This window comes from Papaver somniferum, chromosome 2 (genome assembly GCF_003573695.1).
Source record: "Papaver somniferum cultivar HN1 chromosome 2, ASM357369v1, whole genome shotgun sequence".
NCBI classification, from domain to species: domain Eukaryota; kingdom Viridiplantae; phylum Streptophyta; class Magnoliopsida; order Ranunculales; family Papaveraceae; genus Papaver; species Papaver somniferum.
Window position 1 is genome coordinate 101,645,160 of NC_039359.1, and position 25,153 is coordinate 101,670,312.

The 25,153-nt window shown below is 37.2% G+C and overlaps 1 protein-coding gene and 1 pseudogene across 1 annotated transcript; both read right to left on the reverse strand.

Moving 5' to 3' along the window:
* Positions 1-8,672: 8,672 nt before the first annotated feature.
* LOC113351688 lies at positions 8,673-13,255 on the reverse strand (annotated as a pseudogene).
* A 2,401-nt stretch (positions 13,256-15,656) lies between these two features.
* On the reverse strand, positions 15,657-18,489 carry LOC113348599. The gene is made up of 2 exons (XM_026592434.1): positions 18,139-18,489; positions 15,657-17,835 (listed from the first exon to the last, which is right to left on the reverse strand). Exon 2 carries the CDS (start codon positions 17,066-17,068, stop codon positions 15,800-15,802), a length of 1,269 nt encoding a protein of 422 aa, XP_026448219.1. The 5' UTR covers positions 17,069-17,835; positions 18,139-18,489; the 3' UTR covers positions 15,657-15,799.
* Positions 18,490-25,153: the final 6,664 nt, after the last annotated feature.

The window sequence follows — 25,153 nt, forward strand, 5'->3', positions numbered from 1 at the left end:
TGCAGCGTCTGCAGATTTTGGACTCGATTTTTGGAGTTGTTTCAGGGAGATTCAACACCGTAAATTGATTGGGCTGGACTTGATATGACTTAACAAGTTCATTAGAAGCAATTGGACCGATCTAATTAGGCTGGAATTTCCGGAAAAAGGAAACAGAGTAAAAAACGAAACACGGCCCCTGTCGAGTTTGTTTTTGGAAATTCAGAGAGATTAAAGGCAAGAAATTCGTTCCAAAAATACATATTCTATCTAAGGAGGAGTTTGATATAATTGGGAGAGCTCAGAAACGCGTGAAACGAATTAGGGAAGAGATTATTGCCGTGACTGCCAAGGAAGGAAAGAAGAGATTTCGAAGCGATTTGGGAGAGATTTAACCGTCCTTTGATGTATAAATAGGTTGCTTAGGGTCCCAAGAAGGGCGACGAACAATTTGGGGTAATTTAGATAACCACGGGAAACAAAAATCAGAGTTACAGACATTCGTTTCTGCTGGTGTAGAAGGAAGAACACGAGGAACATCGACCCTCACATAACTGTCGCAGAAAACTGTCGTTCTTCTACAACACTTAGCTTCTATCGTTCTGTAACAGTTCCGCTTGTAACAGAAACAGTCAGTCTGTAACGCTTATAAACGTTGCAAATTGTCTGCTTATTACTTTTTCATTCTTTTAATCAACTTTTGGGCTATAAACATGTATTTTGAGCAAGTGATTAATATGAGGAGCTAAACCCAAACATTGGGATGACGGAGGAAGCCCTATTTCACGCATGTGGTAATTCTAATAATTCTTTTATGACTATTTGCATTGATTTTTAATCGATTTATGATTTTTATTGAATGGGTGTGATTTCGTTTGATGGTGTATGCTTGGTCTATGTATTTTTGATACATCATGCTTTTGATTTACAGTCATTGCTTTTCAAAAATCTATTTTTGGCAAATAACAAGAGTCCATATTTTTATTATTTGAACTATAATTGATTGGAATTATTATTTGAGTCGCATGAATGGAATTTGGTGGAATCATGAGTCTCAGTCTCTCTCGACATTGTGACAAACCTTTTGTATATATATTTTCTATTTTTATTTTAAGTTTAGAACCCAATCTTATCAAGTCCGAGTTGAACGAATCTTATTACCACTTTTTCTACAACAATTAAAATTACATCAATTTTTGGCGCCGCCGACGCGGATTTGCTTTTAGGTTTTTTAGACTTAGTTTTCTTTTATTTTTTTTTATTTTTTTTATTATTTTTTAGGTTTTTATTATTTTTGTTCTTTTTTACGTTTTGGGCATTTGTCTTTTGTCTACAGGTTTTGGATCATAAAGCGAATTGAGCCAAGGAGTTTGGTGATTTCGTAAAGACTGGAACTTAAAGCATAAAGACTTGGAGCAAAAGATTAAAGCGAAAAGAACGGAAAAGAAGACAATTTTTTTTTAGATATTTTTTTTTAGGGTTTGTTAATTTTTCTTTATTAAAAAAAGAGAGAGAGAGAGAAATGTATTAGGGTTTGCTATTTTTGTAATTTTTTCTTTTCTTTTTGGACACTTGGACATTGGACTTTGGACATTATTATTTTTAAACCCTAAGGAAGGGTTGGTTTAAATACAAACTGTGTGCAGGGAAGGACGGTGATTACGATATCACCTCGGCCCCTCGGGTTCGTACATAACATAGGAGTTATGGCCCGAGTCGACTTCAGCGGTTCTTCGCCCGTCTGGTACGGGAGGTAAGTTTTTCGAAACACCCGCGAATCCCCTGTCAACGGGTTTACTGTATTCCTTAAGGTGAATATATGCCGAGGACTTGAATACGGTTGCTTTTAATTCCTAGTAAAGGGCAAGGACTGTCCATACAAGATAAGGGTTCGGATTTCATCACCGTTCTCTTCTTGCCCGCCTTAGGAACACGAAACCAAACGTGAACCTAAGCCTAAAATTTTGACTAGAACGAGACCTATAGGGTAACGAGCTTAATAGGAAAGTCATTCGAAGAATATTGGTTACTCTTTTGAGCATACTTCGAAGTTCATGATGGTTTCTGTGAGTTGAATGCGTGACTGCGCCGCCATGTAACCGGTGAGGCCTTGGGTATCAAAGCTCCACTGAGCTTCCCTCGCCTCGATTCAACTTACTTTGACTCGGATTGATTCCAGAGGGGTTTGCTCAAATTGTAACGAGTTCCTTTTCGAAAGAATAGAAGCTAGAAACAATCTAAGTGGAACCATCATGCTTTTTGTTTGCTAGAAAATTAGGTTTGATTTGGTTGAGTCATCCTTGTTTTGTGATTGCATGGAATCCCAAATATCCCGATAGTGCCAGCAATGACAACTTTGAAAGCTTTGTTGAACCCAACTAGGACTACTCGTCCTTCTTGTATCAGGTTATCCGAAACTGAAGCAAATTATGAACTTAGGCCTGGGACCCTACAGATGCTCCCAATCTTTTTAGGGAAAGAAAATGAAAACCCATACTTCCATGTTAGGGATTTTGAGGAAATTTGTAGTACCCTAAAGATTAGAGACCTTGATGATGATACTTTGAAACTTAGGTTATTTCCTTTTCCCCTGAAAGATAAAGCCAAATCGTGGCTATATAGTTTGGATTCCGGTTCAATAGAAACATATGAACAACTTACATCTACCTTTTTGAACAAGTTTTTCCCTAGGCACAAAACATCGTCTATTAGGACGCAAATCTGCACATTTTCTCAACAGGAGGGAGAATCGTTATATAGGTATTTGGAAAGGTTCAATGACTTATTAGCCCAATGTCCTCATCATGGTTTAGAAAAGGTTAGGCTAGTTCAAATCCTTTATGAGGGTTTATATTATTCGACAACAACCATGGTTGAGTCTCTATGCACTGGTGGTTTTGAAAACCAAACTGTTGATGCGGCGATGGAATTTTTGAATGAAATCGCCGAAAAGACCCAGCAATGGGAATATTGTAGGTACCCCAAGAGAACAATTCTTCTAGGTAGAGGAAACGTTAATAGGGTAGAAGGAGGCTATGAATCAGATGCTAAAATTGCTGCTATAGCAAAAAGGTTAGAAGCCTTAGAATTGGGTCACACTAGTGGTAGAATAGAGCCTTTTTGGGAAGGCCAGACTATTAAAGAGCGAGCCAATGATCTTTATAATAATGACACTAGACTTGATCACCGTCAAAAGTTTGACCCATATTTAGAAACCTATAATCCTGGTTGGAGAAACCATCCTAACCTTTCATGGTCTAAGGACCAAGGTAAGTTTAGTAATTCTAATGCTACCCCAGGTTTTGGCTATACTAAGAATACTTCAGAATCAACTCAGTTTCAGAATCAGTCTGATAAGAAAATCGTGAGTCTAGAGGAAACTCTCACCTCGTTTATTCAAAATACTGAAAATATGCGTCAATTGCTTTCACAAAGCATAGAAGCTAGTAATAGGATAAGACAAGAACATAGTCAGGCCATTTCTGAATTGAAAGACCAGGTTAGTCTGATCAATGAGTCTCTAAGAGAAAAAGTTAAGTTCCCTAGTCAACCAATACCCAACCCTAGAGGAGTTAATGAAGTAGGTGCAAAACCATTTAATCAAGTGAATTCTGTCACAACCCTTAGGAGTGGTAAAACGGTAGACAATAAGGTAGCCATGCCTAATAGTGGACATACTGTAGATCCACCTTCTAGTTCCCAAGATGAGACCCAGAAGGATCCACTAACTGAAGAAACCGATAAAATTTCTAGTGATGCCAATGTGGTTCCCGACAGGTCTCATTTTGTACCCAAAGCCCCATATCCACAGTTGTTAGCTCCAACAAAGAGAGAGTCGACTTTCAACGAAATACTAGAGATATTTAAGCAGGTAAACATTAACATCCCTTTATTAGAAGCAATTAGGCAAATGCCTGCTTATGCCAAGTTCCTTAAGGACCTTTGTACACGAAAGCGTAAGCTTAATGTCCATAAGAAAGCCTTTTTAGCTGGTCAGGTAAGTTCAATCCTTCTGAACCAAATAACCCCTAAGTATAAAGACCCTGGATGCCCCACCATATCTTGTGTGATCGGTAATTATTCAGTAGATAAGGCATTGCTTGACTTAGGAGCTAGTGTGAACTTACTCCCTTATCATGTATACAACCAGCTAGGTCTTGGTAAGTTGAAACCGACTAAAATGACATTGCAATTAGCTGATAGGTCTGTCAAAATACCTCGTGGTGTCATAGAGGATGTTCTGATTGAGGTTGATAAATTTATTTATCTAGTGGATTTCGTTGTTCTAGATACTCAGCATGTTCAGGATCCTAGTGCTCAAATACCGGTGATTTTAGGTCGCCCATTTTTAGCCACAGCTAACGCTGTCATCAACTATAGGACCGGACTTATGAACATATCCTTTGTAATATGACCACTAAACTAAATGTCTTTAATTTTAATAGACAACCTTCCGATGATTTAGAAGAAGTGAATATGATTAGCACTTTAGTTCAGGATCTAACTCAGGATAATTGGGACGACACATTATTTGGTGATTCCTTAGATGAACTTGATGAGGAAATTCTCTTAAGTCAGTTAGGTAACCAAACTTTTGAACTAGAAGAAGCTCTCGAGTACTTTAAAGACTCTACGGACCTTGAGATTCAAGCCATAGTGCTAGGCCTTACGGAAAGTAGTGTTGACCCTAAGTTTGGGGGTAATGAACTAGAAGAAGCTCTTGAGTATTTTAAAGACTTTGAGGATCCATAAATTCAAGCAATAGTTAGAGGTTTGTCCGAGAATACTGACTACCCTAAGTTTGGGGGTAGTAATGGTCAATTATCTCCATTAGAGGTCCCTAACTTGGGATTCGAGTCTAGTGTACCTGAGGTATTACTTGAGTCACTTCCGAGTCTGCAACCGGATCCTCCTGATATTGTCCAGGAAGAAATTCTAAAGACTTGTTGTTCGAATGAGTCAATTTGTCAAGACACTCATATGAAGCCCAAATGGGCACAACAGAAAAACCCGGTTGTCTTGCAGGAAACCTTGGATGAGGATGTGCTATGTCCGTTCATTTTTCTGATTTGGTACAGTTGTCTGATAATTGTGGCAATTTTATTTGCTTTTGTTGACCCATAGTTGTTTCGACTATTGATATATGATTTGAAAGGTAATTAGCCATTTTGTGGTATTTGACGTCTGGATGAAGACTTTAAATTTAGCACTTCTTGGGAGGTAACCTAACATTCATGCGACACGGTAATATCTTTCCTTATCTCTTTTGCTTCAAATGGTAACAGTTTCTCCTTGTTCATGCTTTTAATTTCATCTTTAGAACATTGAGGACAATGTTAGATTTAAGTTTGGGGGTATGGGAGAAACTTTTTAGTTGCAGTATGAATAAATAAACTCCAGATCCTAGAAATGTATGCCTATTGAGGATTGCACTAACTAATCTAAGTGGATGGAAGCATTTTGATCGTAGGAGTTGAGGAACCAATCTGATTAGATGACAACATCTAAAAGAGTCTATTCATAAAAGCACAGAGCTCAGGTGTTAGAAATAACATGATAGTTTCACCATATCTCGTTGATTCCTTTTCACTTCTATTTTTATTTTATTTTGTTTTTAAACTATGTTTCTCTAAGTGATAGGTGGGGCCCACGATTCAAGTTGTTACCAATGCTAGGGTGAATTAGAGTGATTGAGATACCATGAAAAAAAAAAGTTGAAAAAAAAGAGATGAAAAAAAAAATGGTAGTTACCAAAAAGTAGAAAAAAAAAAAAAAAGAAAAAAATTGAGACCAGACCATTTGACCAAAAGGAATAAATTCAATAAAGTCGACCACTGGTTCCCTTGTATATGCCAGTTGTGTTGACCTAGAGTTAGGTTATCGACCACTGGTTCCCTTGCATATGCCAGTGTGTTGATATTAGTCAGACTAATATCTCAATCCATTAGGATAGGTTCATTTTGGCGGAGGCCTTCAGACAGATATGGGAAACGCTGTTCACTTAGTAAACATCAAAACCATCTATGTTTTTCTATATCCATCTTCTTGATCTATCCATGTGATTAGTTTTGACTCCGAATATGATGTCCATAGTGCAACTATCTGAGTAGGGCTCTGTCACTTATTATGAATTTTAGTATGCTTGAGTGCAAACTCATGTACATCAATTGGAATTTCGCATCAGGGTACTTCCTCCTGTAGTCAATAAGTATGCCAACCAAGGAGATTATTTAGTGCCTTCCAAGGTTTTTTGTAGATAGCTAGGGTCTGGAGTAGTAAAGGTTTTGTGGGTATATCTCTTGTAATCCCTCCGGAGACAACACTCCGCCACTAGGGACACCTAGGGGTTTAAAGGCTTATTGCATACACTAAATGCAATCGACGATGCCTGCGACAGTGAGTTAGGATTTTATTTTGTAGTTTTGATTTGCTCGGGACTAGCAAATAATAAGTTTGGGGGTATTTGATAGACGCATTTTTATGTGTCTATTTTCATCTCTATTGTGTATATTGTTAGTACCCATTTTTTTACTTATTTCGGTATTTTATCTCTTTGTAGGTGTTTTTGGAGAAATAAGCTTTTGCGGCGAAATTGGCTCGAAAAGTTGTTAAAGGCACCTGGGAGGACATTTGCTATTCAGACTCTCGCTTTGGATAAGGGGTAACCCATTTCGGGCATGTGCTAAAGGGACACCAGAACTGGATAGGGGGAGGTCTTCTTCTTCAAAATTCAAATGCAAAAAAATTGGCGGGAAACTATGTGCAGCATCTGCAGATTTTGGACTCAATTTTTGGAGCTGTTTCAGGGAGATTCAACCACGGAAATTGATTGAGCTGGACTTGATATGACTTAACAAGTTCATTAGAAGCAATTGGACCGATCTAATTGGGCTGGAATTGCCGGAAAAAGGAAACAGAGTAAAAAAGGAAACACGGCCCCTGTCGAGTTTGTTTTTGGACATTCAGAGAGATTAAAGGCAAGAAATTCGTTACAAAAATACATATTCTATCTAAGGAGGAGTTTGATATAATTGGGAGAGCTCAGAAACGCGTGAAACGAATTAGGGAAGAGATTATTGCCGTGACTGCCAAGGAAGGAAAGAAGAGATTTCGAAGCGATTTGGGAGAGATTTAATCGTCCTTTGATGTATAAATAGGTTTCTTAGGGTCCCAAGAAGGGCGACGAACAGTTTGGGGTAATTTAGAGAACCACATGAAACAAAAATCAGAGTTACAGACATTCGTTTCTGCTGGTGTAGAAGGAAGAACACGAGGAACATCGACCCTCACATAACTGTCGCAGAAAACTGTCGTTCTTCTACAACACTTAGCTTCTATCGTTCTGTAACAGTTCCGCTTGTAACAGAAACAGTCAGTCTGTAACGCTTATAAACGTTGCAAATTGTCTGCTTATTACTTTTTCATTCTTTTAATCAACTTTTGGGCTATAAACATGTATTTTGAGCAAGTGATTAATATGAGGAGCTAAACCCAAACACTGGGATGACGGAGGAAGCCCTATTTCACGCATGTGGTAATTCTAATAATTCTTTTATGACTATTTGCATTGATTTTTAATCGATTTATGATTTTTATTGAATGGGTGTGATTTCGTTTGATGGTGTATGTTTGGTCTATGTATTTTTGATACATCATGCTTTTGATTTACAGTCATTGCTTTTCAAAAATCTATTTTTGACAAATAACAAGAGTCCATATTTTTATTATTTGAACTATAATTGATTGGAATTATTATTTGAGTCGCATAAATGGAATTTGGTGGAATCCTGAGTCTCAGTCTCTCTCGACATTGTGACAAACCTTTTGTATATATATTTTCTATTTTTATTTTAAGTTTAGAACCCAATCTTATCAAGTCCGAGTTGAACGAATCTTATTACCACATTTTCTACAACAATTAAAATTACATCATCTGTATCTGTTCAGAATACTTCTGAAGACATTGGATCTGCAAGAGAAGTAACTACTGAAGTTCCAAATGATAGTGACACTGTTGAGGAAGAGCAACAAGAGTCAGTAGAAGATACAGAAGCTACGGTCACGGAGACCACAACAACCAGCAAACCGAGAAGATCAACCAGGAAACCTGGTTGGATGAATGATTACATTGCTTATGCATTACCAGTTGTTGAAGATGGTACTCCTACTTCCTATTTAGAAGTTGTACGCAGTGTAGAGTGTAAAGAATGGGAAGGTGCAATGCAGGACGAGATGGAGTTTCTTTACAAGAATGGCACATGGATTCTTATGAAGCTTTCGAACGATAAGAAGGCCATAGGGTGCAAGTTGGTATATGATAAGAAAGTAGGATCTTCGGTGAATCAATTACGACACAAGTCAAGGTTAGTTGCAAAAGGTTATTCCCAAAGAGAAGGGATTGACTACAATGAGGTGTTCTCTCCGGTGGTAAAACACTCATCAATCCGTATTTTGTTGTCCTTGGTAGAACAATATGATTTATACCTAGTTCAGCTAGATGTTAAGACGGCGTTCTTACATGGTGATCTAGAAGAGGAGATCTATATGACTCAACCAAGTGGGTTCAAGGTTGCTGGAAAAGAAGATTGTGTATGCAATCTGAAAAAATCGTTGTATGGGCTGAAGCAGTCTCCAAGACAGTGGTACAAGCGATTTGATCAGTTTATGATTGGCCAGACATACACAAGAAGTCACTATGACCATTGTGTATACTTCAAGAATCTACGTGATGGATCTTTCATATATTTGCTCTTGTATGTCGATGATATGCTGATTGCATCAAATAACAAGAAAGAGATCGATAATTTGAAGTGCAAGTTATCATCTGAGTTTGAGATGAAAGATCTGGGAGAGGCTAAGAAGATTCTTGGTATGGAGATTCAACGTGACAGATAGAATGGTAAGGTTTGTTTGTCTCAGAAGGCATATTTGAAGAAAGTGTTACAGAAGTTTGGTGTCTACGAAGGAACTAAATATGTAAGTACCCCCCTTGGTGCTCATTTTAAGTTGAATGCTCGTATGTCTCCCACTACTGAAGAAGATAGAAAGTATATGGCCCAAGTCCCATATGCTGAGGTTGTTGGTAGCTTGATGTATATGATGGTATGTACAAGGCCGGACATTTCACATGCAGTTAGTATGGTCAGCCGTTATATGCATTGTCCTGGTAAGGGACATTGGCATGCTGTGAAATGGATTTTGAGGTATCTTTATGGTACAATTGATGTTGACTTGGAGTTTGTGAAGGATATAAGTAACAATCAGTTGTGTGTTGGGTATGTGGATTCTGACTATGATGGTGATTTGGACAAGAGACGTTCAACTACAGGGTATGTATTTACTGTAGCAAGGGCACCAGTAAGTTGGAGATCTATCTTGCAGTCTATTGTGGCGCTTTCAACTACGGAGGCGGAGTATATGGCAGTGACTGAGGCATTTAAGGAGGCTATATGGTTACAAGGTTTACTATATGACTTAGGAGTTGTACAAGACCAATTTCCTATGCATTGTGATAGTCTAAGTGCAATTTATTTGGCTAAGAATCAAGTGCATCATGCTAGAACCAAACATATAGACGTACAGTTTCGCTTTGTGAGAGAAATTCTTGAAGAAGAAGACATTGCACTTGTGAAGATCGATACCAAAGACAATCCAGCTAATATGTTGACTAAAGTAGTATCTGGGATAAAATTTCAACATTGTTCGAAATTGATCCACATCCTTCCGGTTTGGTGAAAGGCCCTTTTTTGGGTAGAGGCTCTTAGAAACCTGGTGGAGGTATTCTAGCAAGGCCATTTGAGAGAACTACGGTTGGGTTTGATTCCTATTGAGGATACGTAGGTAGCCAGTGATGGTTCAATCGACGTTGGAAGATGGAGGTGATTTTATCTATTGATCATCTCATGCATGAATGCATGATCCGAGGTGGAGAATTGTTGGTAGGTCAGTGAAGGACTAGATTAGGAAATCTAGTTGGTTAAGGAAACCAAGTACTTGTGTCCTAAGTATAGAAGCTTAAGAGGTTTGTATCTTAGAGCTAAGTTAGGAAACCATATACTTGTAGGAAAGTAATCCTTGTTAAAGAATGTGTCCACTCCTATTGATGTGTATAAATAGCCATAGAGAGAACTAGAGAAAACACACCAGGACTAGAAAGAGTTCTCTTCTTCTCTGCTTGAGCTTTGTATATTCCAACCTATACAGTGATATATAAAATCGTTATTCCTTCCCGAGGATTCAACCTCGTTAAATACTTGTTCTTCTTGTGTGTGTGATTGTGTTCTTGGCGATATTGAGCTACCTCGTAGTAGTGCAAACCTAAACGCTTCCGCAGGTTTTGGCGCAACACTAATATCAATTACTTCGGGATCATAACCCTTGTTAACCAAGGTCTTCGCCGCTTGCATCACGTGGTATCTCATGCTAGAGTATGTGAGAATTGTAATGTGTTCTCCATGCCTCACCATCTCAGCCTCCTCTAGTGAAAAAATGTATTCCTCATCTGGGATCCTCTCCTTGAGATTGTACAAGAGAACATGCTCAAAGAGAATCACATGATTCTCACTTCGGATAGCAGCCTTCATTAATCCCTTGGCATTGTAAGGAGTTGAGCAAGCAACCATTTGAATTCCAGGAATCGACTGGAAATATGATTCAAGACGTTGCGAGTGTTCTGCTCCAAGCTGGCGTCCTACACCTCCAGGCCCACGGATGACTACTGGAATTTTGAATTAGCCACCTGAGGTGTAATGTAGCATTCCACAATTGTTGGAAATTTGGTTGAAAGCCAGAAGAAGAAAACCCGTGTTCATTCCTTGCCTTAGGCCAGTCATGGCAGCCCCAATAGCCATTCCTGTGAAAGAGTTCTCTGCGATTGGAGTGTCAAGAACCCTAAGATCTCCAAACTTTGTGGCTAGGCCCTTGGTCACCTTGTAAGAGCCTCCATAGTGACCAACATCTTCCCCCACAACACATACAGTTGGATCTCTGTCCATCTCTTCTTCCAGTCCTTCTCGGAGGGCTTCAAAAAGTAATAGCTCATGCCTAATGTTGATAAACAAGTAATGAGTTTGATTAACCTTAGCCGAAGTTACAGTAGGAAAGCTCCAGACAACATATAGAAACTCTGGGATGGGCTCAAAAGGCAAAGGTCAAAGTATATGACCAATATACACTTTTAAGTGCATACACCTTCTAAGAAAATTATTAAATAAATTGATGGGGATTTTAATAAAGTGCCACACTTTCAATTTCATGTTCAAGAAAGTGACACCATTTTTTTGAGCCTTTATTTAATGCCACACGTTTGACCTTTTTCATCCAGTTTTTTTCATTAAACAGTTAACATCCGTTAATGCATAGGTGGAAATTATTTAGCCTAGTAAAAGACATATAAGCCCTTGAATCGTTTTGATTTAAGTGAGTTAAATCGATTCATTGTAGTGAGTTACCGTCGAGATAAATCATTAGTTAGAGTTATCTTCAACGAACTCTGTCTTTAGCGATGGTTCTCTACATCCACAAAGTACGCCATCAAAATAGTGAGATTAGGAAGAATGTGGGAAATTTTCAAAGTATGAGTACTATATACTACACGCATGTATATAGATTAATACATACCAGAGTATTTAGTTTCCACTTTCCAAGTCTTCATATTCGTGGTAAAATGTCTCCCTGAACACTACTCTGTGAAAGCAAAAGAGGTACTTCGACTGTGCAATACTTTACTTTACATCTAACAGTACTAGGCTGATAAGAAACCCACCAACCATGTACACTCTTTTGCCGGTCATTTCATAAATTTGAAACTGCTCTATTTACACCTCTGTATATAACTGATCTCTTGGATCATCTTCATGTCAATTGGTCTTGGAACCAGTGGTTTTGGTTAACGCAAACAAGTTGCGGGCGAGAGAAAAACTGGTTATGGAGTTTTCACAAACAACTTATGTGCAGGAAATTGAGATGATCAAGAGGTGCATTCCAGTTGTTGCTCTGAAAAATCAACATGTTCTGTAACTTTCTTCACCTGCAAATTCAAATTTAAAGATGACCCATCTATTTTAACAGTACCGGGAGTCTAAATACAATTCCAACGCCATTCATTCACATAATCCAACAACAACAAACTCGATCAATTCCACTGTTTAAATCTCAATTTCACTGTCAATTTCAAACAAGATTTTTTTGTTTCCTCATCAGAAGATGTAATTGAATCTCATCATCCATCCATGATCATCGTCTCAATCTCCACATACATCCTCTTCATAATCATCACCACTCATGAGAATCACCACCACAGCCCTTGAAAATTAGGTTTTGGTTGTCATGGATTTGTACATAAGAACTGACACCGACCCCAAGAACTCAACATTTAAATCATCTTAGGAAGTGTAGACTGTGTAGGAATTGTTAAGAACCAGCGATTTTTCATTTCAAGAGCTCAGAGAAGAAGAAGTAGGCACAACTTTAGTTATATTTGTAAGGATACCAAAGTAATTTCAACAATTTTTTAATCTAATCTACTGACATATTGACTGGTTCTAACGAGATTGACTAATTTAAGCGAACCTTAACGGAATTCATAAAAGTTGTGGCAGATTATATATTTTGAAAAAACGGTGGTACTTTATTAAACCGGAAAACTAAAATGTGGCATTTTATTAAAATCAACAAGTAAAAAAGATAAGATGCTATCATGGTGCTTACAAGCAGATATTAGAAACAAGGTTAAGTGGTCAATTGGATTTTTTTGATTATAGAAGTATTAGCCTATTAATAGAAGTATTAATAAAAGTGTCCCATGTTAATCGAAGTATCATTTCTTGTGCTGACATATTAGCCTATTTCGGATAATTGTTATTCCGTTTCACTAAGAAAGAAAAAAAAGAGGAGAAAAGTAACACGGCCAAGCAGTGGATGTTGTTATTAAAGCCAGCATTGTGAATATTCCAAATGTTATAGATGGAGAACCATCACTTGCACTCCGCACATCATGGAAAATGGACCTCACACACTCTTGATCATGAAAATTATTTGCAACAACCTTTTAATTGCCTCCTTCTCTGGAAAGAAGCCAGGTATATGCTACCTATACCACCCAGTAGATCACAAGAGGTGCAGCCTCTGCTGAAAGGCGATAAGAGGCCAATGTTTTCCCTCCTTGAATGCAGAATCCAACTAGTATATCCATGTCCATAATCTGATTCAAATTTGCTTCTCTTTCTATCACTAGATTGGCTCCGGATCCCCTGTCCCCCTTTCCCGTATCCCCCATGTCCCTCCAATTATAATCGAACACATGTCAACAGAATTATTACCTCATCAACGCCGTTACCACTAACGTTAGGTATATTCCAGTATTTAATTTGTGCATCTTCATCCTTACGTTTGGGATTTGATTATTGTGACAATATTAAAGATTTTGAGATTTTTTTTCCTTTAATTATCAGAAAATGGTAGAGATCTCAAGGTGTAGGGGAAACAAAAACTTTACTAATCCACAGAGTTTAGCCTTCAATCAGACTACCAAATGACATATCGATTAGTAACTACTAGATCCCTGATCATAAAAGAACTGTAAGTCTGTAATTAATGGTGATACAAGATTATCGATCGTACATATATAGACTAATATGCAGTTACGATTCCATAATTATTTTTTGTAAGTGTGAAAAAGTGAAGGAGTTAGACCCCAATTTCTGTTCAACTAGTAAGGATCTAATGTCGGAAGCAAAGAGCGACGACAATTTAGAGAATTGAATTCAGAGAACAGAAAAAATTCAAACTACTCTCCCCCTGCATTTATTTGCCACATCGAAACTCCTATTGTCATGGAGGAACCACTATCCTATTCTCAGTAATATTTTAGACTATATGTCTAGAAAATACCTTTTCATCCCTTCTTCTCCATTGTTATTCAAAATCAGTCAAAAGATGGAAAAATTAATTATGAATTTATGATCAAAAATACTTTATTACAGATAACATTTCGATTTTGAAAGATAACAGAGTAATATTTGGTGAGTATTTTTAAGACAAGTGTCTGTATTATAATTGGTGGGACACGAGGGTATAGAGAAACCGGGGACAGGGGATCCTGACCCCACTAGATTGTCTGCTCAATTTATTTTTTTCCGTTGGAATATTTAGTTAGATAAAAAAGATAATTTGGAGGTTAAAAAGAAAGAAGGAGATATAATAGGTAAAGGCAAATGCTCTCATGCGCAGCAGTGCATGTAAGAATTATAAGCTAGCGCGGGCAATCCGTTGGATACTTATCTTTGACTATTTTCAGCTGTTGATGATGAATAGACAACTGTCAGTAAATATGTTATCAAGCACGCCCTCCTTTTAATTAACAAAATTAAAACGGTTCTTATAGATTTAAATATTTCGTTTGCAAGATCCTTTGATTGTTAACGCGAGAAAATCTCAAAACCTTGTCATACTCTTTTTGCTCGTCTAATTCCATATCAGAAACGAATCAACTATTTGTCTCTTGTTTTTTCTAAAACGATTATGGGTGGTAACTTTACATATATTGTTTTTTAGTTTGATTATCCATGCCAGACAGAAAAAAAAGGTTGGTATGGAGCCTAGTTAGCAATTCACCGAATGATTCGCGAATTTTCACGTATCGCACGGCAACGACCTATTCGTCCGTCCAATTGAAAGCACGAACCTAATTCGCGCATTTTGTGAGGAAGCCGAACTATACGCGACTTTGGCGTCCCGTATCAGATTCGTGACTTAAATACGCCAAGTTTGTTTAGAGTTTAGAAAGCCCATTTTTAATGGGCTCATCTACCAAGCCTCCTTCCAAAGCCCAATGCTCATTTAAAGTCATTTTTTCCAAAAATTGACGAATGTAGGAATCGAACCAGCGACCTTGACTCGTCTACTAAGCAACTAACCACTGAGCCAGATGGTTTTTGCTGCTTAGATACAGATGTAATGAACATATTCTGTATAAATGTTAAAATCACTTATAAAAAGCACTTTTCCTACTTTTTATAAGTGCCGAATTTTCAGTACCGAATTAAGATCTCAAAAACGAATTATACACGTACGTATGCCGTTCCGTACTATCGACGAATCATAATTGGTTGACCGAATAGTGGACCGAATTTACAATCCTTAAAAACGAATAATGCACGTACGTATACCGCTCCGTACGTTTCCCGTATCCCGAATTGCTAACTAGGGTATGGAGTTCCAAAAAATGTAGATTTAAGTGATTAAGTTCAACAGGGGACAAAGTTTAATTTTATTTTCAATCCGATCAAAGATGTAAGCAGTGTTGGAGATCCTTGTATTTATTCTATTTTTTATTTGTTTTTGAAAGAGGAGATCATTGTATTGACTCGCAAAGCATCGAAATTTTCATACTCCTTTCAGCAAGATCCGAGAATGGTGTAATGACGTACACCCAAATTCAATTTCAAATATTAAAAGAGATAAAGTGAATGATCAACTTAAGATCCATCGAGACTACTGAGACTGCTGCTTATAAAAATAACATGTTGTTGTATCTTACAACAAGTAGACAAACAGATGGATAGAATTGGTGATAAACACCTCCTAAATCAATAGATTCAGGTCAAATCTGAGTTCAGAGAACACATCCATTAAAGAACAAGGTTCTTATTTGATAATTGATAATCGATTAGGTTGTAACACAGACCGACTCAGACTTTATAAGGATAAGTTACCAAACTAATCCAATGGCCATGACGGTGTCAAATGGTTCTCATCTAACCCTCTCATACATTGATAAAGGCACTCACTCTTACACTAACTAAACTACACATAACTACTACTAAAGACTGACAGTAACATGATATGGGCACCCTCTCTCATACACAGGGATACAACATTCCACTCTCATTGAAAACATCCTTGTCCTCAAGGATGTAGAATTAATCACCAGGGGGTCTTGTATCTGGGCAGGTAGGTGTACAAAATGGCAGACGTCAGTAACAGTTTCTCGGATATAGCTGCCAATGCGAATCGAGCTTGAGGCTGTAGTACTTATCAACTCAGCTGATGTCGAGAACTTATTACAGGCTAGGTATTTGTGAAGCCTCGATACACTGTACTTCCCACAATCTCCGTTGATTAATGTGGCAGTAGAAAGAAGAGAAAAAACCAATGTTGCAGAATGAGTGAGATACCATGTGTGACCCACAACTCGCGCACCACAGTCCTCAATAAGAAGTGCTGCTCTCTTGACCTGTACAGCTCTAACTGCCTCATCAACAAGTTGTGTAAGCTTGAATGACCCCCACTCTTCATGCTCCCATTGCTCTATAACCTTCATGAGCCAAGTATAAGCAACACTGATCACCAAGGAGTGCGCCTTAATATCAGCTTGTATTATTTCATATGTATTCCCCGTGGCCGTTGCTGGATCACGACAGCGAATTTGTACATCATGTACTGGACACGCTAAACACAACAGTCGATAGAAAGATACCGGAATAAAAATACCAACCAAGACAAACGTCCCATATTCTTGTATTACCACAGGTGAGAAAATCTTTAACAGTACACCAATGAAGACTTTTGTAGCATGAGAGAAAGCATGAGCAAACAAGAGAGTATCATCAGCACCATCATTCAATCTCCACACTGAACTCCCAACCAACTTAGCACATAGTTCTTCCGCCAAAAACTGACCAGAAGTAAAAAACTTGGTCGAAGGCCCCAAATTAACCATTAGCTGCTCAAATACTGCATTATAGATCTTCATGACACATGTGGGCAGTATAAGAAAAATGAAGACAGAAAATTTCATGAGAAACGATGTTAGTGCAGACCCATTAGTAACTGTAGACTGATGAAGCCTTCCCATCAGCACACAATTGGATTTGGAAATACAATTTACCACTAACTGATTACGGATCCCAATTCTCAACATTCTTATAAAATTTCTGGCACATGTAGAACCTTCCGTTCCGTGATATCCCAAACCCCACCAATATTTGTAGCAGAGAAGGAAATATTGACAGGAACCAAATTTGTTTAAAACAAACAGCTGGTTGCGACAAGAAGTAGGTGGCTGAAAAATTCGGCAGTTGGTAAACATACAAGGTCTGGATTTAAGGCTGCAATTATACCCTTCTCTTGAATTGAAGAACTCCTGTAGGTGTCAAAAATAAGCAGTAAAATTTTCAGGATGATCTCGATTCATGAGAGATAAGAATCATCTTGTGCAACTTCCAGTAGAAGGGTTTGTGGTACAGGTTTATGTTCATTTACACCACCACTAGCCTTTAATGAGCCATCATAGAGAACTGCTGAAACATTAGGTACACCCTGTCTGAGGTTGAAGAGAATATAACTGGTACCAATACTAAAACACCATACCATATTAGCCCCCTGTGGCATTTTCACACCCACCTGATTGCCTTTGCATTTGTTACGATCCGTAAGAAACACAAAACTTTGTTTTCTTATGAGAATCTCTGCAAGTTGCTTATAGTAACAATTTGTATCCCAACACAGAAACGAAATAAAACCCATAACAATCCAGTTGACATCTCTCGCACTCCAAGAACTCCCAGAAAAAATCATGCATTCCCATCTCGAGAAGATAATCAGTATCCACAGTCGTTGGACATGAAGCACAATGAGCAGTAGAAGATTTTTAAACTCCTCCAAAGGATTCGCAACACATCACTTTGTCTATCAATTATAACCACGAGTAATTCCAGCAATACAAGCCCGACAAGAACACTCACACAAGAAGTAGTTGGAATAAAATAATCTCCAGAAGCACCAACAAAAGATGATAACCCTTGAATAAGCTGAAATTCTTTTCCGCGATCAAATACCTTTTTAATTGACTTACCACTGCTTCATGTACAAGATACACTGTCAGGCATATGAACAAACAATTCCTGTGCATCCCCATGTGTAAATATCCATCTAAAAACAAGTGTAAAAATGCTATTTCTATCTGGCATTTTAACAAATAGCTGCCTCTCATCATAAACTTCAGCATCATTAGCACATAAAAGATTAATTGACTGCATAGATGAAAAATTTGATGTATACCAAAGCTAGAAAGCAATAGAAGAGCCAATTTATCAGCACATTTACCACGATCAAGTAACGAACGAGAATCATGAAGTTCAAAGTGAAAACAAGCCATACCAAGAATTTTGCTGTGAAGAAGGAGCAACTCGGTCAAACATCCAACATTTTGATGGGTCTCTGAAAAAATTTGAACGCAATTTCTCACAAGGAATTCATTCCCGCCATTGTTTATGAACTGATTCACTTCCCCGATTCTGAATTCATTTGACTGAATGACTACAATAACATCAGTTTTCACCACTTTCTCATACTTTAAACTCTCACCAGCAGACATATCATTCTTCTCATGAAACAAAAATGATGGAATTAACCTTAAATTGAGAGAACCTTCTTCTTCATCGACATGTAAAACTTATACAATTATGATCTTTGCATCATCGTAATGATTATGTTCGTTTGAATTTTAAAATTATCCTTAGATTGGATTTGTTATGATTTTTACTTTTGGCTAATTAATGTATCATGGAAACATGATGCTTGTAAACTGTTCCAATGATTGCCTTGAATCCGTATTGTTAGAGCATTGCTCGGTCGAACTCGCATGCGTTACTATCTCAAGCATGTTTGTCAATGTTAGTGACCAAAACTATATGTCTTGATTTCTAGCCTATTTATAGATGTCTCGGACTAGGACACATATAGTGTAGTTGACCTTAGATCTCTCAGCGTTCATCATTTGAAGACGAAGAACTACTAAGGAGAGCTTGTGGAACTTCATCAACAAAAGGTATGTGGAGACTTAAACTCATTTATCACTTGGAAAGTCTATTTTTACTCTATCTCCTATATTGAGACATAAGTCGTGTTACGATATAGTTTTCTATTATAGACATTTGAGATTTCGAGCTGAGTTTATCTCGCTTATATATTTCTCGAAATATGTGTTGGCAAGCTTTCGCTTTAGCCATGTTCATCTTACATTCGTGACGAAAGTCCGAATAAGATCATATGAAAATTGTCGAGTTACATGTAACATGGTTTGTGTGATACAATCATTTGGTGTTGCCTTGGAATGTTTCACTATGATAATTTCAATAACTTGAAAATCGCTTTGACGAAAAATAGTTTGTGAGAAACAACTTTATAACATACTCTAAGAAAGTTTCAATGATTGAAATTAAGAATTGATGATATAACCATCATTGGATATAAGCATATATAGTGTGTTCGCACATAAGTGTATAAACCCATAAACCGGGAACCAAGTGTATGCATATGTGTGTATACGAAATTGGTGAAGAAGACAGCATAAGTATGCGTACCCGTACGCATACTGATAGAAGTTTTCGAACCGAAAATATATGCTGTGTTTAGGAATTACAAACTCCTAAACTAGTCACCTTATGTATGCGTACCCGTACGCATACTAGAGGAAGTTTTCGAGCCGAAAATATCTACTGAGTTTGGGAATTACAAACTCCTAAACTAGTCACCTTAAGTATTTGTACCCGTACGCATACTAGCAGAAGTTTTCGAACCGATAATTTCTGTTGAGTTTGGAAAATTAACAAACTCAAATCCGGTTGCTTAAGTACGCATACCCGTGCACATACTTAAGCTGGTTATTTTAACAAATCGATCTGCTCATGAACTTAAACATTTAAATCTTAAGGAATGCAATCTTTGCAAACCGTGGATATGATGTTCATGATTGATTCGAGTGAATCAAACCGATTTGATTTCAATTGTGTTCTTATATGCAATTGAACAACTCTTTAACTAGTTTCAGTTGAGTCATTTGAACTAATTATGGATAAGATGAATAAGGTTAATATGAGAGTAAACATATGGCTAACCTTTGTTAACTAATTGTTGAGCCAACATGAGTGTACACGTTTGGGTACGGTTACATAAACCTAAATGAGGGTACATTTCATTTGTGTGTAACAAGCTAAGTTCGATCTAACAGTTGAAATATATTAGCTTGGCTGAATCGGGTTTTTCATCTAAAGGTGAATATTGAATGCTTTATTACCAAGGGAACTTGGATAACAAACCCTGATTTGAAAACTATAAAAGGAGAACTCTAACAACTGGAAAACCTAATCCCCACACCTCCTGTGTGATACTAGTTGTATTGCTAGAGTCGATGCTCCTTTAACCTTAGGTTTCTTCTCGATACCCTGTAGGTTAACGACTTGAAGACTTCATTGGGATTGTGAAGCCAGACCGATACTACTTCTCTTTTGGTTATGTGATCTGATCTTGATGTTTCTATCGTACGAGTACAATTGTAAAATTAGCTTGAGATTTATTTCTCCGATAGGCAAGATAGAAAAGTAATCACATACATCTTTCATCTCATCGTTTGTGATTCCAAAATATCTTGTTTTGCTAGTCGATTAAGATTATTGTGAGGTGATTGATAATACGAGGTTGTTCTTCTGGAATATAAGTCCGGTTTATCAATTGGTTCATGTTCACCTTGATTTATTAAAAGCCGGAACAAAAACTCTTGGGTATTTCTGTGGGAGACAGATTTATTCAATCCTATAGGCTTTTCTGTGTGAGACAGATTTGTTTATCAAGTCTTTGACTTTGGTCGTAGAAACTCTTGGTTGTGGGTGAGATCATCCAAGGGAATCAAGTGCATAGTATCCTGTTGGGATCAGAGATGTAAGGAGCACAACTGTACCTTGAATCAGCGTGATATTGATTAGGGTTCAACTACATTCTAGTCCGAAGTTAATTGGTAGTAGGCTAGTGTCTGTAGCGGTTTAATACAGTGTGGTGTTCAAACTGGACTAGGTCCCGGAGTTTTTCTGCATTCGCGGTTTCCTCTTTAACAAAATTCTGGTGTCTGTGTTATTTCTTTTCCGTATTATATTTTGTTATATAATTGAAATATCACAGGTTGTGCGTTAAGATCAATCAATTAGAATATCCAACATTTGGTTGTTAATTTACATTGATTGACACTTGAAAATTGGTCTTTGGTACCATTCAAGTAACTCCTCTTATATTCAATCGGGCTCGCAGATTTCTATTTTTTGGTTGTGGATTGAATTAAGAGTTAGAGATATCACACTCTTTGATATACTTTATTCTAGATTGAGTCTGACTGTCTATTTGATTCTCTAGAAAGTATATTGGAGTAAGTCCTATCAGATTGCCAAACGAATTGTTGGGTGTGGTTGTTATACCCCCGCATTTTTAATTGGTATCAGAGCAGGCAAACACATTAAAGACCTCATAAGTCTGTGTTTTTATCGATTTGATATGGACAAAGGTGCTATCTCTATAAATGTACCACCAGTATTCGATGGATTTAATTACTTATGGTGGAAAATTGTTGTGTGATTTTTTCTTCAATCGCATGATTTTCAATCATGGGTTTATGTGGTTAATGGATATGATTCTCCCGTTGTGGCAATTGGTAATGCAAACGTTCTAAAGAATATTGGTGCTTATGATGCTACTGAAAAAGCGGGGGTGTAACAACACCACCCAATATTTCGCTTAGCAATCTGTATGGACAAACTCGAATATACTTTTAAGAGAATCAATAAGACTCACTCAATTAAAAGTACATCAACAAGTCTATATCTCTCTCTTGATTTTATTTCCTCAAACAGAAACTGCGAGTACTAATCAAATACAAGAATAACTTGGATGGTACCAAAGACCAATATCCAAGGATCAATCAATGAAAATCAACAACCAAAGGTTGGATTACTCTAATTGATGATCTAACGCACAACCTGTATTATTTCAATTATAAAGATAAAACAATATAATGAGGAAACTGAAATAACACAGACACCAGAAATTTTGTTAACGAGGAAATCGCAAATGCAGAAAAACCCCGGGACCTAGTCCAGATTGAACACACACTGTATTAAGCTGCTACAGACACTATCCTACTCCAAGCTAACTTCGGACTGAACTGCAGTTGCACCCCAATCAGTCTCCCACTGATCCAAGGTACAATTGTACTCCCTACGCCTCTGATCCCAGCAGGATACTGCGCACTTGATTCCCTTAGCTGATCTCACCCACAACTAAGAGTTGCTACGACCTAAAATCGCAGGCTTTGACAATAAACAAATTTGTCTCACACAGAAAAGTCTATCAAAGGATCAATCTGTCTGCCATAGAAAAACCCTAAAGTTTTTGTTCCGTCTTTTGATAATAATCAAGGTGAAAAGAAACCAATTGATAATCCGGTCTTATATTCCCGAAGAACAGCCTAGATAAATCAATCACCTCACAACAATCTTAATCAATGGTAGCGAAATAAGATGTTGCGGAATCACAAACAATGAGACGAAGATGTTTGTGACTACCTTTTATATCTTGCCTATCGGAGATATTAATATCAAGCCAATCAATCTGATTGTACTCGTACGATAGAAGATGAAAGATCAGATCACACAACTACGATAAAAGTACTATTCGTCTGGCTTCACAATCCCAATGAAGTCTTTAAGTCGTTAACCTGGTTTTAGAAGAAGAAAACCAAAGGTTAAAGGAGAAACGACTCTAGCACGCAAACTAGTATCACACGTGAAGTGTGAGGATTAGTTTTGCAGAGTTGCTAGATGTACCCTTATATATTCTTTCAAATCAGGGTTTCTCCTTGGTCACAAAGCAAACAATATCCACCGTTAGCTGAAAACCTGATTTAGATTCAAGCTAATATTTCTCAACCGTTAGATCGAAAACTTAGCTTCTTATACACAAATGAAATGCACGCTTCTAGGTTTGTTAACCGTACCCAAAGGTGTACATTATTGGTTCAACAATAGTTAAACAAAAGGTTAGCCATATAAACATTTCATACCAACCATATTCTTCTTCACCATAACTAGTTCAAATGACTCAATTGAACTAGTTAGAGAGTTGTTCAATTGCAAGGAAATCTTATGTACCACACAAGACACAATTGAATCAAAGATGATTTGATTCACTCGAATCGGTTCATCAACTTTATATCCACGGTTTGAAAATTGCATTCCTTAGTCTTTATAAGTTTAAATTCAGAAATCATCTTCAGATGTATAACCTTCTTAAGTTCGCACACAAGGTTCGCGGACTTAAGCAACCGGGCAGAGTTTACAAACTCCAGCAGAAAATCTCCGCAAAGACTTTCCGCCGGTTCGCAGACTGGTATTCACGCAACAAGTTTGTCAACTCCAGCAGAATTTCTCGGGATGAGAAGTTCGGTAGTACGCGGACTGAGTTGGCGAACTTTCCAACAAGCCATTCTTCCTGTTTCTCTTGATCAACAAAGTTCGCAAACTTTGGTTCAAGGAATAAGACTTATGCACATATGTGTTTCCACAACAATACTTATGTCCATCATTGGTTATGTAATCTAAACTCCCATTCCGATCATTGAAACATTCTTAGAGGACGTTATATAGTTGTTACACCATTTCTCGTCAAAGCAATTTTCAAAGTGATTGAAACATATCATGACTTTCGTCACTAGGTAAAGATAAACATGGTCGAAGCGAAACGCTTACCAACACATATTTCGAGATATAGATAGGCGAGGTATACTCGGCTCGCAATACCAAATGTGTATAATCTAAGTCTATATATAGCATACGAATTTTTGTCCCAAGAAGTAGGAGATAGGGTAGATATACTTTTGAGTGACAGATAAGTTCAAGTCTTCACATACCTTTTTGTCCAGAAGTTCCACCGGTTCCTTGAGTAGTTCTTATTCTTGTATGATGAATCGCCATGAAGTCCTTGAGCTCAAATACACTTTCTATCCTAGTCCGATACTTAGCTATAGTAGACTAGAAATCAAGACTTATAGTTTTGATCACTAACATTTACAAACATGCTTGAGATAGAAACGCATGCGAGTTCGACCGAGCAATGCTATAACAATCTCCCGCTTTTTCAATTTTAGTGACAAAACTATCAATACATATGGAATACAAAAAAGATAAAGCAACTTTAGTAGCTCCTATTCCACATGTCTAATCTTCAACATTCATCGAAATCTTCGTCACTTCCAAATACTCCAATGATCCCAAAAGTTGTAAGTTTAGCATCACCGTTGTTGAAGATCCATAGCTATAACAATGAGAAATCATCGGTCTCGATCATTTTTATACAATGTCATAGTATTACTACACAATGTCAAATTCCAATTGTATCACAACTTCGACAATAATACTATGGTGATATGTATCATTCCCCCTTAGTCAATACTCCATCTCACATGGAAACCACTCCCCCTTACACAATGATCCGAAAACCATATGTATTTGTAGTGTAAGATACATATTAATTCTCCCCCTTTTTGTCAATAAAATTGGCAAAGGTACAAGAACGGGATCATAATGAAATTTCTGTAAGAGATATTTCATGACTAAAAGAAAATACATACCATCTAATTTAGATGCAATCTTATAGCCGAAGCTAATAGCATTCATCAAGGAGTTTAAAGATACAAGATAACTCCTTTAAAATTCCACAGCCGCACACCCCTCAAGATATGACCTTTAAGCACAAGTTCAAAAGAACTCTCCCCCATTTGATGTCATTCCCAAGGGAACAACAAGAGCGACCTTAATTTCAAAATAAAAGAAGGATTTTTATTGGACACCAAAAACCATGAGAATGATTTTCCATATTCAAAAACTCAATCAAATTAATCACAAGTAAATCCATGATTAATTTAATCGGAATACGCAACCAAATTAGACACAAAAAGTGATCAATTTAATTGAAAATGCTCAACATAAGATAACTTACGGAGCTACGACTAAGTTAACCATAATATAATGATTAGCTTAACCGTTCATATACTCAACAAAAGAAAACCTTATGAAGTCATGAAAATACTCAAGTAGATTAATTACAAGAGAACCCATAATTAATCTAATTGGAATACACAACCAAACTAATTACAAAAGTAATCAATTTAATTGTCATTTGTTTTGCTCGACATAAGAATACTTACGGAGCAATAACTAAATAATCAAACAAGATGATTAATTTAGTTCAATACGCTCGACATAACATATCTCAAGGAACAACAACTAAGCAAGAAAATCAACTTGGTTGTGTAGTGCTCAACATAAGATACATTACGGAGCCTTACAGTAAT

What these genes read in the sequence shown, in the direction of transcription:
- LOC113348599 (XM_026592434.1), bottom strand. Translation starts at nt 17,068, where the DNA reads ATGTTTACCAACTGCCGAATTTTTCAGCCACCTACTTCTTGTCGCAAC.